Source organism: Polyergus mexicanus, unplaced genomic scaffold (assembly GCF_030449975.1).
Source record: "Polyergus mexicanus isolate NDT 795.1 unplaced genomic scaffold, iyPolMexi1.0 SCAF_18, whole genome shotgun sequence".
Classification (NCBI taxonomy): domain Eukaryota; kingdom Metazoa; phylum Arthropoda; class Insecta; order Hymenoptera; family Formicidae; genus Polyergus; species Polyergus mexicanus.
In genome coordinates, this window is record NW_027223338.1 from 6,577,621 (window position 1) to 6,596,517 (window position 18,897).

The 18,897-nt window shown below is 35.2% G+C and overlaps 5 protein-coding genes across 21 annotated transcripts in view; 3 read left to right on the forward strand and 2 right to left on the reverse strand.

Annotated features, from left to right (window-relative positions):
* Dap160 (dynamin associated protein 160) overlaps window positions 1-10,267 on the forward strand; it is a 25,011-nt gene extending 14,744 nt beyond the window's left edge. For 11 of the 14 annotated variants that reach the window (XM_070310699.1, XM_070310700.1, XM_070310707.1 and 8 more), the window contains 9 exons: window positions 38-121; window positions 216-371; window positions 471-608; window positions 707-941; window positions 1,440-1,514; window positions 2,669-2,842; window positions 2,971-3,111; window positions 3,683-4,443; window positions 9,864-10,267. In XM_070310699.1, coding sequence (XP_070166800.1) covers window positions 38-121; window positions 216-371; window positions 471-608; window positions 707-941; window positions 1,440-1,514; window positions 2,669-2,842; window positions 2,971-3,111; window positions 3,683-3,783 — 1,104 coding nt within the window. In that variant the 3' untranslated portion in view covers window positions 3,784-4,443; window positions 9,864-10,267. Of the gene's footprint in view, window positions 1-37; window positions 122-215; window positions 372-470; window positions 609-706; window positions 942-1,439; window positions 1,515-2,668; window positions 2,843-2,970; window positions 3,112-3,682; window positions 9,387-9,863 lie in introns of those variants that run through there. The other 3 variants (XM_070310701.1, XM_070310694.1, XM_070310705.1) reach the window with 3 other exon arrangements.
* On the reverse strand, window positions 3,606-14,245 carry LOC138941234 (uncharacterized). Of its 4 annotated transcripts, none has more exons than XM_070310710.1 (3): window positions 12,728-14,245; window positions 9,875-10,907; window positions 3,606-8,255 (listed from the first exon to the last, which is right to left on the reverse strand). In XM_070310710.1, exon 3 carries the CDS (start codon window positions 8,237-8,239, stop codon window positions 4,061-4,063), a length of 4,179 nt encoding a protein of 1,392 aa, XP_070166811.1. In that variant the 5' UTR covers window positions 8,240-8,255; window positions 9,875-10,907; window positions 12,728-14,245; the 3' UTR covers window positions 3,606-4,060. The 4 variants fall into 4 exon arrangements, with proteins under 4 accessions (XP_070166811.1, XP_070166812.1, XP_070166813.1 ...); XM_070310711.1 differs by having other exon boundaries at window positions 9,875-10,910; XM_070310712.1 differs by lacking the exon at window positions 9,875-10,907.
* Window positions 11,564-14,261, forward strand: Creg (Cellular Repressor of E1A-stimulated Genes). Its single transcript, XM_070310713.1, has 5 exons — window positions 11,564-12,100; window positions 12,776-12,930; window positions 13,560-13,679; window positions 13,767-13,848; window positions 13,921-14,261. Exons 1-5 carry the CDS (start codon window positions 11,827-11,829, stop codon window positions 14,040-14,042), a joined length of 753 nt encoding a protein of 250 aa, XP_070166814.1. The 5' UTR covers window positions 11,564-11,826; the 3' UTR covers window positions 14,043-14,261.
* Window positions 14,262-14,641: 380 nt separating this feature from the next.
* Window positions 14,642-15,760, forward strand: Gar1 (Gar1 ribonucleoprotein). Its single transcript, XM_070310578.1, has 3 exons — window positions 14,642-14,748; window positions 14,884-15,121; window positions 15,220-15,760. The coding sequence occupies exons 1-3, from the start codon at window positions 14,642-14,644 to the stop codon at window positions 15,562-15,564; spliced, it is 690 nt and encodes a 229-aa protein (XP_070166679.1). The 3' UTR covers window positions 15,565-15,760.
* On the reverse strand, window positions 15,235-18,868 carry Larp7 (La related protein 7). Its single transcript, XM_070310577.1, has 6 exons — window positions 18,798-18,868; window positions 18,129-18,403; window positions 17,639-17,985; window positions 16,324-17,511; window positions 16,097-16,241; window positions 15,235-16,015 (listed from the first exon to the last, which is right to left on the reverse strand). Exons 2-6 carry the CDS (start codon window positions 18,370-18,372, stop codon window positions 15,864-15,866), a joined length of 2,076 nt encoding a protein of 691 aa, XP_070166678.1. The 5' UTR covers window positions 18,373-18,403; window positions 18,798-18,868; the 3' UTR covers window positions 15,235-15,863.
* Window positions 18,869-18,897: the final 29 nt, after the last annotated feature.

Sequence of the window (18,897 nt, forward strand, 5' to 3'; positions counted from 1 at the left end):
GTATCATAGCATATCTAATAACAGATTATGATTATAGATTTTAGAGTATACGCCGGTGGATCATCCCGATAGGCAGTACCTACAAGAAGCGTTGGCTAAATCCGAAGAGTTTTGTATTCAGGTAAAGATAGCGAACGCAAAGGAATATAAGAAAGAAGATAAAATGATTTACTGATTTACATTTATTTTTCATCTTATATTGTGCATTATTGTAGGTGAATGAAGGAGTCAGAGAGAAAGAAAATAGCGATAGATTGGAATGGCTGCAAACTCATGTGATGTGTGACGGTCTTGAAGAGCAACTTGTTTTCAATTCCTTGACAAATTCTTTGGGACCGCGAAAACTTTTGCATTATGGTATACTTCATAAGGTAATAAATATTTTACAAGAATAAGAGATGCAATATTAGCAGATTTTTATGTCACATTTCTTTCACATAGTTTTATATCGTATCGCAATTTTGTTAAAGGCAAAAAGTGGCAAAGAACTCGTCGGTTTCCTAACTAATGATTTTCTCCTGTTTGTTCAACCGATGAAATCCTCTTTGAACTGCCAACAATTTTCATTTGAACGCAACGAACATCAAAAATTTAAGATGTACAGAAAGGTATGTAATACTTTGGAGAAAATCGTTAAAGAATGTGTAAATTGAAACTTTTCGTGTAATTATGGTGTTTTTAATTAAAACGGCAATTCTTTTTACAGCCGATATTTCTCAATGAATTATCTTTGCTCGGAGAAAGCGATGGAAACAGCAGCTTGAGCGGAAGCGACGCGGCGGACAATTCCTCAAAAATTCTAAGACTGAAAGATCAAAAGAAGCCAATTATATTATTAGCATCATCTACGAATGAATGTTCCTTGTGGTCGAAACGAATCGTAGAAGCGCGTAGGACATTTTTAGAGAACGAAAAAAATCGCCTACAGAGACAACGATCAAGTGAGTTTAACTATCCATTTAATAATCCGAGTATTAAGATTATCGAAATATTATTTATTTGTTCTCTTACAAGTTATCTATATAGACGTAGGAAGGATATAGACCGCGCCTATCTTATATGTATGTTAAAATCTATTAGCAATTTGTACGCCAGAATTAGAAAAAGAACGTAATATCTCGGAAGTATGTTTATTTCTTTTTAAGAGATTCTAGAAAAATTGTTTCCAAGATTTTTAACTAGAGAAATTGTTATGTTTGAGAGATTCTGAGACATTTTGTTCTTTCTTTAATTTTGGCGCAACGTTTGTTTGATATGCGCGCAATCTATATTTCCTACGTTTATGATTATCTATTGCTTTGTCAATTGTTTGTAAGCAGATAGTGTTTATATGTCAATTTTTGTGTATACTGTTCGGCATCGAGCTTACACATAGATAGATTTACTCTTGTGTTACATAATAAATTTGATTTCAACAATAAGTTTATGTGGCTGAACAGAGCAGGCGCAATTTGGAGCGTGCGGCAGAATTCTCGTCACTGTGCTCGAAGGCTTCAACTTGAAAGCTCCATCCGGTAAGGATCCGCATGGCGATTTAGAGTTTAGGTCGCATGTTTGCATTTCCATGTTTTTTTACTGAAATTATTAATGTACATGCTTATTAATGCTTGTTTGCTTGCTTACTTGCTTGTGCAATATTATGCAAAGGAGTTATATCGAAGCGGTGTACATACATAAGTAGTTGTATTTATCGGACGAGGGACGTGTGTTAGTGAAAAATGAAGCCAGAAAAAATACAAATAATACTAATACAAATTTCAACATTATATAAATTGCACGCAACGCTTTATCACTAATAGAAATCTGCCATAATTATAGTTCGCAGGAGACCTCCCGAAGGTAGGCTGCGACTAGTAGTTATGAAAGCTGAAAATCTCTCTCTTGTCATTAGAAAAGGTACAGTATCGAGATCCTGTATTTTGAAACAATTTTGAATATCTATATTCGTATATTTCATTACGAAGTTGAGGGATTTGTAAATCAATTTTTATTAAGCTGGTATTATAAACGAGATTACACCGATTTTATTATTTTTTTCATGCTTTTATTTTACATTAGCATAATCTTTTTACTAAGATTTTTTTTAATAGTTGTATTTTTATTTTATCCACACTTCAATGCAAATTAAAAAGGCAAGCAGTGGTCTTCATAGTTTATCAAATAAAATTAAAGGCTTTGGCGAATGAAACCGTAAAAGCATGAATGCATGATAAAAAATTATATTTTAATTATATGTGTATAAAGGAAAAATATCATACATCTCAATAAATTAAATCAAATAAAATTAAAGGCTTTGGCGAATGAAATTGCAAAAGCATGAATGCATGACAAAAAATTATTTTTTAGTTATATGTATAAAGGAAACATATCATATATCTTAATAAATTATATATATTTAATATCTTTGTGTGAGATATACAATTATCAAAGAATATTTCAATCTTACAATAATCAAGCTTTAACAATTTTGCTAAAGAATCCGAATGCAGCGGAATAAATGCGCTATCTTTGGAATGGCTTAAGGGTTACAAATAATGCATAAAAGCATAAAATTACTAACGCTTAAAGCGAAAAAAAAATATTTTTATATATCGCGGAACTGCTGTTCTGTTTTATGCACAATGATCGAATGTTCGTATACATATATGCAAGCGTTTCTTTTTTCTAGGAAAGTGCAATACATTCTGCAAAGTGTCTATGGGCTCTCAAGAAGAAAGAACCGGCGTCGTATCCGGAAGCGATTGCCCTTGGTGGGATGCCTCGATGCAATTCCAAGTAAAAGATCTACTAGAGGATACCCTTTGCATCACTGTGTTTGATAAAGGATATTACAGTCCTGACGGTAAGCCCTTATGTATAGTAGTTAGCATGAACATTGAATAATTTTATATGAATGCTATTAAGAAAAATTACTAATCGACTAAATCGTAACTTTTTAAATGCCGGCAATTTGAAATATTGTTGATGCAGAATTTCTTGGTCGCGCCGAGATCAGAGTGGCTGACATAATGAGAGACAGTAAAGATTCTTGCGGACCAATTCAAAAGAGAATCAAGTTGCATGAAGTCGATAGCGGTGATGTCATTCTCAAACTGGATCTTCGACTATTTGGTAGCAAATAAGACACTTGTGGTGTGCGTGAATATACATATATATATGTGTGTGTCTGTATATATATATATATATATACACACGCATATATGTAAAATTTTATAAAACTTATAGAACATGAAGTAATAGAAGATCACGAAAAATACTCAAAATTAATATTTTTTCTATCTCTTATTTAAAAGTTAAAAGATCTGAATGAATAAAGTTAATTTTATCTATATATATATATATATATATATATATATATATATATATGTATATGAATAAAGCTATTATATAATTTTTAATATACGTAAGTAATTTAACCAAAACTATTACAGAGTTTTGTAATATGACAATATATAAATTATCTTTATATTATATATATTTCGACATATAAGTAAAATATTACATATTTACGAGGAAATATAAAGTTTAATTTTTGGATTTTTTTCGATGGAAATATTTTTTTAATATATATGTATATTACACAATTATAATAACGAAATATTCCAAAAGTATTGCCCACAAAGAAAACGTTACTAATATTTTTATTCAGCGTTTCATACATTCGCCGATATCTTTTATTTAGCTAATGATTGGACGCTATTATACATCAGCGAGGCAGAGCTTAATGCAAATCATTGCAATAAATTATATATTATTTTATATCACGACGTTCTTATGGATTAGGCGACATAAAAGTGAGTGACAACAGTCGTTTATTAGCTGGCTCTGCCACGAAGACGTATGTGTCTTTTCATCGAGCAGCGCGCAAAGACATTCGCTCTTTGTTCCCATTGCTTACTAATATACGTTTTGCTTTCGCTTTCGTCGATGTTTTTGTTTATATATTCAAGAAGAGTAGTAAAATAAGCGCAAGCGCGGAATGTCCGAGAGCAAAGCTCGAAGGGAAACATGACGTTCAAAACGAACAAAACGAGACGTTCTGTATCTTTTATTTAATAAATTATCCTTTATCAGGTACGGACAGCAGTTTCTTGGAATGTCTGGGAGTGTCTATTTCGGTGTTTGTGTCAGCGACGTCTCGACGCACCGCGTCCTCCATAGGAAATTCGTAGATCGGTTTAAATCCACCGAAGAGCTGCGGTTTAAAATTATCGGCGTCAAATTCGTTCTTCTCGGTTTGCGTTTCGATCTCCGAGCTGACAATCTTCGACGATTCGCCTCCGTCGCTATCAGATCTCCTCTCTGCCCCCGCAGGCGGCTCGACGACAACGACGCTCCAGCCATTTTTGCTAGGCGTCTCGGCGCTCATACTAGCGACGAAAGGGGCCATAAAGTTTTGCGGCGCCGGTGCTGAACTGGAAGAGCTCGATGGCTGTTGAGAAGGTAGTAACACCGTTTGTTTCACGTCGACATTTGCGGCAGCGTCCGCGTGATTCTCATTATCGTCATCGATGTTCGCATCGAGACGATGAATCGAATACGGAGCGTGCGTCGGCGTGTAAACGTAAGCGATTGGCGTCGAGGTCAATGTCGAGGCTGTCGACGTCGATGCAGTTGTGATCGATCCAGTGCGATGCAACGTCACGGAAATTGTCGCATCATTCTTCTTTCGATTGGAAGTCAGCAAAAAGTCCTGTAAATACGGGATCACGTTTACCGTATCCAGGTGCTCGTCCTTTCCGTTCTTCTCTTGCTCTCTCACAACGGAAGTCTGCTGCTGCTGCTGTTGTTGTTGCCGCTGCTTGCTGGGTATCAATAACGGCGTTTCTTTCACACTAGCGGCGGGAAAGACGGATGTCGGATCGGGCCGTTCCAGAGGATATGGAAAATCTAAGGCAACCAAAGGTTTACCGTTGTATACGGTATGTGCCTCTTCTGTCGGATCGTTCTGAAGCAAAGTGTCGGGTGGTAGCGGTCGGTGAGGGCCTCGCGTACCTATGACGACGCTCCCGTCCTTCTCGTTGGAGTCATCCGGATGTATATTGACCGCAGTGTTGACCGGATATACAACGTATACAGGTTGCTCGGGTATTTCCACTGGATCATGATTGTCAGATTTTCTACGTTCCGCTTCATGCGCGAATATAGATTCTATCGGTTCGTCAGTCTCGTCGCTCTCGTCGTTCTTGTCGTTCTCATCGTTCTCACCGACCTCACCGACCAATTCACCGTGATGCTGTATCATTTGCAGAGTCGCGACGCGCGGAGGATCTGCCGTACGCCGTTTTGGAAACAGTGGCGACCTTGGCGGTGTCATCGGCGGTTCTTCTGGGTATCTTTCTTCGTTTTCTCGTTCGTCCACAATTTCGCTCTTACCATAGTCCTCCTTCCTATTCTCGCTATTCTTGCCTGCTATGCCTGCTTGGCCGATACCGTGAGCAAACAGCTTTGCGTTCTCCTCTAGGCCTACGCGTGAGATGGATGATGCCACGTGCGGAGGGCGAAGTCTCGTTCGTATCGTTGATTCCGTCTCGTGTGGTAGAGCGATGTTGTCCACATTAGATGTCGGCATGAAAGCTAATCTAACCGCGTGAATCGGTGGCGGCGGTGGATTCAAACGTTGAAGATACGAGGGTGATGGCGGTGGGAGAGGTCTTCGTGAGGTGGACGAATGACTCGGCAACGGCTGTCTGATTCTCGTACCTGACAGGCCTTGCCCGGCTGGCATCGTTCCTATCGCGTCCGGACCGCGATGACCATGTGACGCTTTTGCGTTAGGTCGAAACTGGGGCAGGATGTTAGGCAGCTTCGTATCTGGCGAATATGGACGTTTCCTAAGTCCCGCGTCCAACGGAGGCACCGAGTGCGGCTTAATACGCAATGGTGGTGGCGGCAGAGGTGATCTTTGTGGTAATCTCGAATGATCCGGTCTTGATATATCGTATTGGTAATTATAGTAGTATGACGGTGGCCTAAGACTTTCCGCAGGGGGTATCAAGTCTTCGGCGAGCTGTGGCAAGTCTCCGCCAATCGTCGCCGAAACATCAAGCTTTGTTTTATTCGTTATCGTTGTCGCCGTTGTCGTCGTTAACGTCGTCGTCTTGGGTGTAATTAACTCACGAATGCTGCCATCCGCCCCATTTACGATTACGATACGCTCCTCCGTCGTCGTCGCATCCTTGTCCTTTGTTTCGTCGTTTGGAAAAATGACGTAGCCGGAATCGTTTTCTTCGCTTCGATTCTTTGTATCCTGAATTGCTACTGCGCTCGCGATAGCGACGAGAGGACTTTGAGACTTCATCGGTTCGATCCCGTTGCTGGTTTTTAGGGGGCTGGGTGGCCACCATTTTTGCGTAACGCGATCGGGACTCGGTAATTCAGTGACGGAATGAGCTGGTGAATGCTCGTGTTTAACACCCTTCATCGTTAGGCTGTGCGGATCGTTGTGAAGCGCCCAGAGCGTGGAGTCGGTATCTGACAAACTGCCGTAAAGATTCTCTCCGACGGCTGTCCCAACCGAATAGTAACCACCTTCGACGCTTTGACGATTACCGAGAACAAAAGACACGGTATCCTGATCCGGCGGAATCACAATGTTGCTTGTGCTCTCTATCACGGTCCCCGCTCCTATTCTGTTCGGTTCCAACTTGACTGGCATCGGGTTTGGTCTATATCCGTGACTGATTATATCATCGTAACGCTCCGTGACGCTCTGCCTTCGATCATTGTTCAAGGACGAAGGAATGACCGGATGTTGCGGCATCATTGAGAATTGAGGCTGGCTGTTTGCCAACGCATTTTCTCGAAGCGCGGACGGCGTCGAAGATACGTATCGCGAAGGCATGATCGTCTTAGCGGTCGTTGTTGTAGTTCCTGCCGACAATGCGGTAATCGTTGTCGTGGTAGTGGCGGCGGTTGTGGTGGTTGTAACCGTCGTTGATGCTATTGGAGAAGTGGTTGTGGAAGATTCCGACGTGATCTCCTTCAATAAATCTTTGAACGGTAAAAAGTAATCGTTCTCCTCGCTGTTGCCATCGCTATCACCTTCACCGTTGCCGTCGCCCTCGCCTTCACCGTCCGACGACTCGTAAGTGTCATAAGAATCTCTATATTCTTCATTTTGCGCCGGTTTCGTTTCAGGTTTTGTGTGAGACAGCACAAAATTATCAAGATTCGAATGATCTTTGTGAAGAGAGGCGGTTTGCGTCTTTTCCATCATCGTGCCATCGTTCGGAGTTCGCATTGGAACGTTGCTCGGATTTTGATAAGATTCCGCGTGACCGGAGGCGTGCAGCTTTTCGATCGGCAGAAGATTCTTCTCGTTTTCCACCTTTGTACGATCGATTGAATGAAATGCGATCGGAGTATTGGATGGTTTCCACGTGGTTATAGCAGGTGCTTTAGTCGAAGTAGAAAGCATTGTTCGCGACGAGTTCGTAGTCATGGTCGGTACAGAAGTCGTGATTGTCAGCGGACTCGTCCTCTTCGCTTTATCATCATCGATAGCCGTGGTCTTGTGTGTGCTTGTTTTCGTTATCGGCGCGTAAGAATTCTTAATGGGACGCACGTACAGATCGTTCTCGGGATGATAAGGTTTGTGATTGTATATGCTGTAGCTATTGGCACCGCTCTGCACCTTTGTGTTCGCGTACGAGCTCGAGATCAACGGGTACTTGTCGTTCCCGTATTTGTCCGAAGAATAGTGAACTGGCAGATTGAGGAAATCGTGAAAATTAGCATAGGTGTTGATCTCATTCGGACTGACGTCTTCGTTCTCCTTGTCCTCGTTCTTTTTACGTTTCGGGTATGCATTCTTTTCGTCACCGACTCTATCATCATCCTCGCTTTCTTTATCCTCACGCTCGCGATAATGATCGGTGTAATTGAGGGCTTTGACGGGCGGTGCCTTCTCGAAGTCGATCTTACCAGTTATTGGATCTTTCTCCAGCGAGAACGGCTTACCTCCGTTGAAGGCGAAAGGATACGGAATATGGTAACGTGGAACGTCATCGTTGTCGCCGGTTGGAGTATCAGCGGTAGCGCCAACGGCAACGGCACTCTCCTCCGCCACGAGATCCAGGTCAAGGTCATCTAGACGCGTCTTACGCCCTAATGTGGAAGAATTCTCGATCTTACCGGATCGCTGGGACCCGGCATTGTTGTCCAGGTGGCCGCCCATCAGATATTCGCCCGACACACATGTCAGAACAGCTAGGAGCGTCCATAAGCGTCTCCGCATCTCATACACACAATGTCTGAAAAATATTGTTTATGATCAATTTATATAATTTCTTGACATGCTCCATCGATATAGGTATCTAGATTTTTATTTTATAAATCTTTTCTAATCATACTGTTTTGTAAAACACAGATCAATTAACGGATGTGACAATGAAAGATAAATATTTAACTATTCAATCATATACACGAACTTGGTGACATTTGTATAATGAAAATTATTTATATGCAAATTTGTAAATTTTTTATTTTATGTAAATTTTTTTCCTTTCTCATGCTTGTCTAACGTTTCACGCTCATTATTATACGTTTGCGTTTATTTATGATGGCTCTTATCTAAATTTTTTATGCGGGTATCTTTCGCTTCAGCGAAAGTAGTGCATGCAGAAAGAGGGAACGACCTATTTAATATGATTCAGTATCTGTCCCCACTTAGATTTATATACATGTCATATTTATTTATGCAAAATTTTGAACGTTTTTTGTATAACAGATACATTGAGTACAAACTGGAAACGTTACTGTAAACGCGTCATCTCATGTTCTGTAAGTAACATAATAATGCATAATGCTGAATGAATCGCTAATTGTAACGGCCTGTTAGAAGCTATTCTCAGAACACATAAATAAACGGTAAATGTATGCATGATTTTCGTATATATATTCATATTTTCGGGGAAAAATGCAAATTTATACGTTAACATATATAGACATTATAATGAAGCCGTAATGTATAGAACAGATGATCGTGTTACGTCAGATGGAATTCCGTTTCAATGTATATAACGGGTTTTAGTAATAGTATCTCTCTTTTTCTTCTTATCTCTATATTTCTTCATCTTCCGGCATAGCATCGTCTCTTTCTTTTCTCTTTCTACATGCTTTCCATATAAATTGATAGCACTCTGTTTATGACTCTGCCCTAAGTTGTCCTACAGCTTTGATAATCTTCTATTTGACTTTAATATTCAGGTCGAATAACGTTATATGGTGACATGCATTCGTCCGCTAAATCAGTCCGCTCATCTGTGTGCGTATGCGATGACGCCGTTCACCATTCGTAACATGATTATAAGGTTCATGATTTTATGGTCGTGACCCGTGGTGTTTCCTCTGACATAGTGAATGGAACGCGCCAAGTGATGTTGGTCAGTATGACCCACTTTGTTTCCTGTTTCGGGGTTTTGCCCCCGAATTGTGTAATTTCAATTTCATGTACATATATGACCGTATCGTGAACCGTATCATTTTTTATATACGCGATGTTTTTGCTTAGATTTACAATTGTATCTTATAAATATGCGAAAAATTGCAACGTTTATCAAATCTTTAAAATATTGTCATTTTTTTAGACTCGATAAATTTTATCATTTATATGTGTATCTATACATACATGTATATAACAGTTTAATATTTATTTAAAAAATTATTTCAGATATATACAATATATGCAAATACAAAGTGTTATTAAATATATTAATTATTTATTAATTAATATATTAATGAGATTTCTGTTCATTTCCCGTTGTTTTATTTATTTAACATCCGGCCAATCTATTATATGTAATAGAATAATATCATAAAAAGTTTCTCATTATTAATCATCTACGTATAATTTTTCACAGATTTTTTATACCTTGATTATGTGTGGAAATATAGTCGTGGATCTCAGATTTAAAAGGTGACAATCGAAGCCTCCTCTTCAGGTACTCGCGATTCCTGATGTCATTTACTGATCCATCGGCGCGCGATTTTTGATGCAACACAATTTTGATAGAAGTTGATAATCACGGATAACAACTCCGTTGGAAAACGTTTCTTCTGCAATTAGTGTCGAGAACGAAAAACCAGAGCCCTGAGGACTCGTAACCCTGGGAGAAGGTCGTATAGCGACTGAACAACCTTGTCGTCAGGGCGGTAGAAGGAAGACGAAGAGGTGGTAAGAGGACACGCGGTGGAGGAAAATCTCGCTCCGAATGAGCCAGGAGTAAAAAGAGTAGGAGAACGCCGTTGCCAAGCAAGGAAGAAATGAGGAAGCAAATAATTATGGGGAGTTAAAGAAGATAGATAAACCCTGTATAATATTCGACAAGATAAACAGATAATAGAAGTGTATGTTTATTTGTAAAACACAAAAGATTAATGTTTGCATAGAGAGAAAATATAAATAGATTTTTGTTCTCGTTCGGAATGCACTTTAAAAAAATAGCCGTTTTTCCATAAGCGTTTCATCTTTACATTAAAAGTTATGAATTTAATGGCATATTACTATGAAATAATTAACTATTGTGAATAACTGACAGAGTAACAGCAAAGTTAAATAACGGAATAGATATTTAATAATACTCATAAGATTTAATCTAGCAGTGTGTGTGTATGAGTCGAATTCTCTCGTATAAATTATGAAAATGGTGCGAGATAGAAAGGCTTCATAAATTCAAACGGTAAATGGGCAATATATATATTACTTTATAATGTAGTTCTATATTAACGTCGATAATTAATTCAATGATTTTCAAGAATAAAGAGGCATCTTCGAGGAAAAAGCCGCAAAAAGACGGAGTGTATCAAACTCTCATGATCGCGATTGCCGCTAGCGTTACCGTAATATATAGCGCAAGGTATGGACATCATGGTCGTGTAGGCGTCCGTTCCTTCTCTTGCTGCTGCTGCTGAAAGATACAGAGAGTCAGGGGCGGAGAAACGGTACGTAAAACAGTTAGACGACGACCCACATCGAGCGGAGAGCCTGGCCGTGGCCGACGTACCAGTTTCTTCGACCTTGCACCATAATCAAGCGTCAAACAAACTTCTAAAATTTTATGAGATTCTCGTTACCGATTCGTTTTTTTTTATCTTTCCAACGAAAGACAACGAAAAGTTAGATATATATATATATATATATATATATATATATATATATATATATATATTTTATTTCTTTATTTTTTCGTTGCTTTTTAGAAAAATCGAACATCTGATAAATTAAATTCAGACGCACGTGTATCGCGATTAATAATATTGCATTATATTGATAATATTCTTCTCTATGTATACACTATACACTATAGATTATTACAGAATCCGGAGAAAAAAATTAACAATCTTAATTAACAATCCTAATTTGCATTTTCTTTGATAATCGGAATATGCAATATTGAAAATAATATAGATACATGAATCTTAATTTCTGTTTTATTGCATTAGAAGAATAAACTCTTAATTAGTACGATGCAATATTATAATTAAAACTAATTATGATAAAATTATGATTAATTTTAAAAGGATATTATATTTTATTGCTATTTACGCTTTGGACGACGCATTGAATTTCGTCATATCATTATATAAATATATAAAACGTTAAACGTGCATGACACTTGACATCACTGAATCCATGTTCGCGATACGCGTGCGCCCGAATTTAACAAATGTTTGACTCTAGCGTTAATCACAAAGTTTATAAAGTACGCGCAGTAACGGCCAGTGCACTTGTAGCTTACACGTTGTATCTTCAAGAAACACACTGTTGAGTGGAAATCGCTTTTTATTTGCTAAAACACACACGCAGAGACAGTTCATCTAGATATGATGTTGCGAATCACGAGCGTTATCATTTTTTGCGTTTTATTAAGCGAGGCGCGTAAACTCGGCGATGCGCAAGTGAATCATAGTAAATATTGGAAGGAATTTCAAGAGTTTCTTAAATGGAAACGAACAAAGCAATCGAGCGAGTATAGTGTCGATTTTTTGACACGTGCGATCGAATTCGATGACCAAAGGACTAGTAACCGAGCCATACAAGATTTACCACCGAAAGATCAAACAGCTTTAGTGGCGAGATACGTCGTTAATCAAGCTGGTAATTGACCAATACAGTATATCATTTATGAGAAAATTCATGACGTAAAAATAAAGTATATATAATGTATATAGTATATAACAATATTATTTTTATTAAGTTATTTTAAAAGAGAGAAAGAGAGAGAAAAGCTCTGCAGTATAATAATATCTATCAATTTTCTACTAATATATATCTATGGTATATACGTTTCATATACATCTGTAATTTTCGTTTTTACATTAACACTTTTCGAAATTTAATTAAATACAATGGATAAATTTTTTTTTTTTTTTTTTTTTTTTTTAATGTGTATGTTACAGTATAAAAAAAAATATTTAAAACAATTCGTGCTGTATCGAGTATATATAGAGAATGATTTTTTCGAATATTACGATGCTCATAAAATAATTTTACTGTTTAAAGAGATATCAAAGAATAGAAAGCTTTGTTAAAAGTTTCAAAAAATTCTAACATTTTTATTCTAAAATATTTCAATCATTTTCTTGTATATAAGATAAAAGAGAAGGGACACGACTTGTGAATACAATTCGATCCATCACATACAGTCGAGTGCACTAATGATTGTGTCCGACATTTACATTCAAATATCTCTGTGATATTTATAACAAAAGCGTATCTACTTACGTAATTATTAATATGATTATATTTTTTTTATGTTCTATGTATTGGCAGATTGGGCAGCCATAGCGACAATAAGCACGCGAAAAGATGTTGAAACGTTTCCCATTGCGAATTTAATTTCTATCGGCGATGGACCTATTGGAAATGGCAGTGGAGTGCCGTATATGTATCTCACTCCTTTTGATTACACCGCTCAAGATCTAGCTGTAAGTAGACATCATATATAATATATGTAATATCGTGATATATAATGCATTTCTTATTTAGAGTATTTGACGCGTGAAAAAGGAGAATGTCAAGAGAAGAAGAATAAATCAGGAAATTTTCTTATAAGAAAAATTTTAAGATATTTTATTCGTACGGTGTTACATTAATTATATTTCCAACTGGTATATCATATATCTTCTGCTAATCATAAGATAAGCTGATAATAATTTTTCCAGCAATAAGTTATCGTATAATTACATCATCGTATAGATATAGATAATTATAATTAATGGAGCAAATTCAAAATATGTATTCTTCTTTCTCCTTCTCTACTTCTCTGCTTAAATTGAAATATTCTATCACACATTATCTTCAACTGATATAATCAAATTAAGTATTTTGCTTGTAATTGAGTGACTTAAATCAATCGCTTGTTGATAAGAAAATTGCGTAAAACATTACAGCTTGTGGCTTATATACATATATAGTTTTTTTTTACGTTAAAATTATTAATCTCTGTAATAAAATATTTTTATCGTATTGATAAAATATCTGATTTATCTATCACGTCGATCTAAATTTTTTATAACGATTATAATATTATCATATAAATGCTTCCTTATTGCAGAGAGATCATCGCTCAACTATCCTAGTATCATTGGCACAAGGAAACTATTGCAAAGATAAACAGTGGGATCCAATAGACCCGCGATGTGCTAGAGTTCTACTAAGTGGAAAAATTATAGCAGTCAGTATAAATCATTACATTCTATTTATATTGTTCGTATTATATTGATTTTAATTATTATTAATATTCTCAATATTTAAATGGCAGGTGAAGAACGATACTACAGAATATGAGACTGTAAAACAATTATTTTTCGGTCGTCATCCGAAATTGGAAAATATGCCCGCAGGTAATATCACATTTTACAAATTGTCATTTTAAAAATTTGTATAATATTACATTGTGTTATTTATTTATATAGATCATGGATTCTTTTTTGCAAAATTAAAAATATTTGCAATTGCTTTGTTGAACAACTTTGGTGGACCAAAATATATTTCCGTAGAGGATTATTTTCATCCGCCGATGACCAATCACGAATAAATTACATGAACGTTTGCTAAACCAGTGTGTCTAATAAGCAGATTTTGTCATACTAATGAATTTCTTGAGTTTCAATATTGTGAGGCGTTGCTTTCTTAGGAAAAGATTTTATAAAAAGAATTCATATTTTTTGTAAACACATACACACACACACATATATATATAATTATTATGATAATCGCTAATTAATAATTGATTTAAATTGATTGTACGTGCAAAATAAATAACTTTTAGATTATTATATTATCTTTTGTATATTTATATTTCTAATAGAAACATTTAATATTTTTTTCCTTATATAGAACATATAACATGAAATTACCTTTTTTTGCCATATATAATAAGATATATATATATTGTCTATGAAAAACATAGAGCAAATATTACTCTCATACACTTACTCTACTGTGAGAGATTCATTCTCTTATCCATGGAGTAGATAGATTTACGAAGAGCGTTCCATTTGATCACAGTCACAGTCAATCACACGACCAAAGTTTTTCCACTAGACCAATCATTTAGAAGATCTTGCATTGAATTGGACAATTGGTGACGTGGACAATTTTGATTTACGTCATACTTTCCCATCTATGTTATAAATGTTTTATGAAGTATATAATACCACGTGCTGCGCAGAATGTGACGAAAATTCGTCCGAGAAGATAGCACACCTTGTTATTTACAGTATTTACACCATGGGCAGATGGTAATCTCGTCAACATTGATAACACATAATTACATATTATATAATATATTTTAAAAAATTGTTTAAAAAATTAAATTAGGTTATAAGGCATTTGAAATAAACATATTGTTTTTTTTTTTTGTTAATATATCATAGGTATGATCAAGGACCTCCAGATACAGTAACGCCATTAGGACATTATCAATGGCCTGTAGAAGATATGATAGTTGTTAAAGGAGAAATTGAACAAATACCATTTTTTAATGCACCAATTTATATGGCAAATAAGCAACAAATTGGAAAAATAGATGAAATATTTGGTAATATTCGTGACTATTATGTATCTGTTAAGTTAGAAAATATAAAGGCCTCCAGTTTTGAGAAAGATACTGAGGTATGGCAATATTAAAAATATAAGAAACTTATAAATTTATTATTTCTACTTGTACGGGTTTTATATATATATTATCAATTATTACTTATTGATTTTAGTTATACATTGATCCAGCAAAGCTGTTGCCTCTCCAAAGGTTTTTACCAAGACCTCCTGGAGAAGAGAGAAGAGGTGGCGGTGGTGGTCGTGTTATGAAAAGAGGTGCTGGAGGAGGTAGTAGAGGTGGTAGAGGTGGTAGAGGTGGCAGGGGAGGAGGAGGCGGCTTTGGTAACAGAGGTGGCAATGGTGGAAGATTTAGAGGTCATGGAGGAGGCGGCGGCAGTGGCTTTGGTAATAGAGGTAGCAACGGTGGAAGATTTAGAGGTCATGGAGGAGGTGGTGGTGGATTCAATCGTAATAGCTCAGGTGGAGGAAGGCGCGGAGGAGGAAGAGGGAGGTGGTAGGACTTAAGATTAATTTTATAAAGAAAATATCTTTTCCAAAATAAATAGCAAATGCAAAAATATTGTAATTGCAATGTATATTATAAGAATAAATGTTTTTGACCGTGCAAAAGATTAAATATATTTTGTATGATTATTCTCTTAATAGAGAGTTATTTTGCTAGACATCTTTATTAATGTTTCAATTACATACTGATAATGGTGCAATCATTTGTATATACATATACATGTATGTACATAGATATGTACTACAGCATAATGTGTATATCAATATTAAAACAATTGGATGATAACCTAAATCAATCTTGATCGAATTTTATACACTTTCCAAGTTTTTTCTCTGCTCTTTTCAACAATTTATCACGTCCTCTTTGCTTAACTTTTCCTTTTCTATTCAGTTTTTCTTCCCGATCACGTGCTATTTTATCCCAGTACGATTTCTCATCATCATCTAAAAAATTGACACATAAAATCCATACATGGAATATATTGTGTGTGTATATATTGGAATATGATCTTAATATATACGTACCTTTTAAAATTGTCAAGCATTTTCCTTCATAACTCTTTTGCACAAATGATTGTGCAGCTTCCGCTGTGTCACACCTTATATAGGCTTCACAAGAACCATGTGTTACATCTATATATTTCACAGAATTGTTATCTCTTAACTCCATCTGAAACAAATATATATAAACTTAATATATAGTAATACTTGATATAAAATATATTAATCTTTTTCTAATAATGCTGATATACCTTGAAACTCTGTGGATCTGTGCAAGGCTCATCCATTTCAACTTTTACTATAATCCCTGGTGTATAATTGATACGTCCATAAAGTGACTTTTCTGTCTCGCTAATCTTTGCATTATCCTTTTCATTTTTGGATTTATAATTCTCTCCAGCTGTATCATACCATTTCTTTCCTGTTATATTTTCACTTTTCTTCAAATGTCCTTTCAGTAGCTGCATTTTAGCTCTTTGCAATTCTAAATATTTATTTCTAAGACGTTTCCAATCTGGTTTTGCCATCACATGCAGTCCTAGCGTATTACAAATATCATCCTCCTGAATTTTGCTTCTCTTTTTTCGATTTTTCTTTTTCTTTTTTTCATCAACACTAGCTTCTTCGATATCGCTATTCATTGTTTCACTATCTCTTATCATGGAATGTTTTCCAGTTTGTAAATTTTCCTCTGCCTCATTATTCGTGACTTTATCATCATCACTTGTATTTAGATACGCAGATCTTGTGCCTTTATTTTTATTTGATTTAGTCACTGATTTATGGGATTCTTTTTTCACTTCTCCACTAACATCTTCCACAATATTGATATCGTCTATCGTGAGTCTTTTTTTTTTCTTTTCTGTAATTTTATTACGACTAATATTTTTATTGGGATTTTCTGTACTACTGTTTTCAGTGATATCAACTTTGATGTCATCATCTGCGACAAATATTTTTTCAGAAGCAAGTTTCCTCTTTTTTATACTTTGTTTTTTACTATTATTAGCTATATCTGTTTCATTGTCACATGTTTTATCATTATCTTCAGTTTCATCTTTTGAAGCCTTTTCTTTTTCAATTTGTTGATCTGTTATGCTATGATTCTCAGCTTCTTTTCTTTTTTTCTTGACTTTAATATTTTCTGCATTTTCATCTGTAGTAAAGGATTTTTCTGGAATAAGTTTTCTTTTTCTTAGATTTTGTTTATCATCATTATCTGCTATATTCATTTCATTATCAGAGATATTATCGCTATTTTTATTTTCATCTTCTGATGCCTTTTCTTTTTTAATATCTTCTGATTTTGATATCTTGGAATTTGCATTATATATTGGAAATGAATGTCCATTTTGGTTAGTCTCATCAAAAGTACTTATACTCAATACTTCATGGGGGGCTGTATTGTATGGTAAAACGCATCCCTTTTTTCGAAACACCTAGAAAATGAGATATACCATAATATTATCAAGCTACAAAAATGTTATATCTTATTTGTTTACTCATTTATAATTACACAGTGATATATTTATTCATATTACAAATATTATTTTTCCACTTTCTCACTTTAAGACATTCTTGGGCACTATTCGGTGTATCAAATTCTACAAATGCAAATCCTTTTATTTTTCTATTACTCTTGTAACGAGGAATTGAGACATATTCTACCAATCCAAATTTAGAAAAAATAGATATTATCCAATCATGATCAGCATCTGGAGGTAAATTTTGTACATAAACTGTACATTCATCTATATTCTCCTTCTTGTTAATCGGTGTTATTCGACAGACCTTTGTACCATCTTCTGATACTTTCAATATAGTTGATTTCTGCAGAGCCTTAGCTATTCTATTTGTATCTATAGTTAGCTCACGTAACTTGTTAAATTGTGTAAATACATCAAGATCCACATCTATACAGATAAAACAGACAAATCAATTAACATTTTAATATTTTTAACGAATTAAAGCATTAAATAATGCTATATATTATATTGCATAAATCTAACGATTAAACTCAGGTGATTAAGAATATAAGAAAGGAAAATATACTTACAAGGATTTGTTTTCAATAGTTCTGATAGAAAACGATCCTTACTCAAATTTGCATCACTGAAATAAAACTCCATTTGCTTAAGTATTGAAGCATGCAATGCTTTTTTCCTTAGTCTTGGTTTACCATGTGAAGCACTCGATTTATTGTTTCGTTTAATCGTATCAACTTTTAATTCTTGTACTTGAGGAACTGGAATATTTTCCGAAGCTAGTTCCATATCTGATCCTTGTTCTTCCATCACCATTGTATTTTCAAAAAACCATATAACAGGCTTCCTAATAAAATATATCTATGTATTACAAGAATGATTTATTGGTTATTATTTCTACACAATTTTAGTAATCAGTTTTCGAGTCATCAAAATTTGATAAAATATTAAATGGTAGTATTATTTGATAAGTATATGAAAATAATAATTGAAATAATCGCCCAATATTATGAAAATGTATAATCCGTTATTGGTCGGTATCCGTTGTCCATGATATCTTTTATAAGAGATTAGAAAATATATTAATATATTTTATTTATATTCGTTTTGTTTTTCATATTCTTATTTTACTAAAATACATATATAAATCCACAAAATTTCATAAAAATTAAAGGGAGAATATTTTGCATAATATATATTTATCTTATTTACAACTCTTGATATTAATAATAATTACGTACGTATAGATTCACATAGATTATAAGAACTCTCCACTCTCCTCTCCACCATAATATGACTGATGACGGCAGAGATTAGACCATAGACAATAGACATAGTATA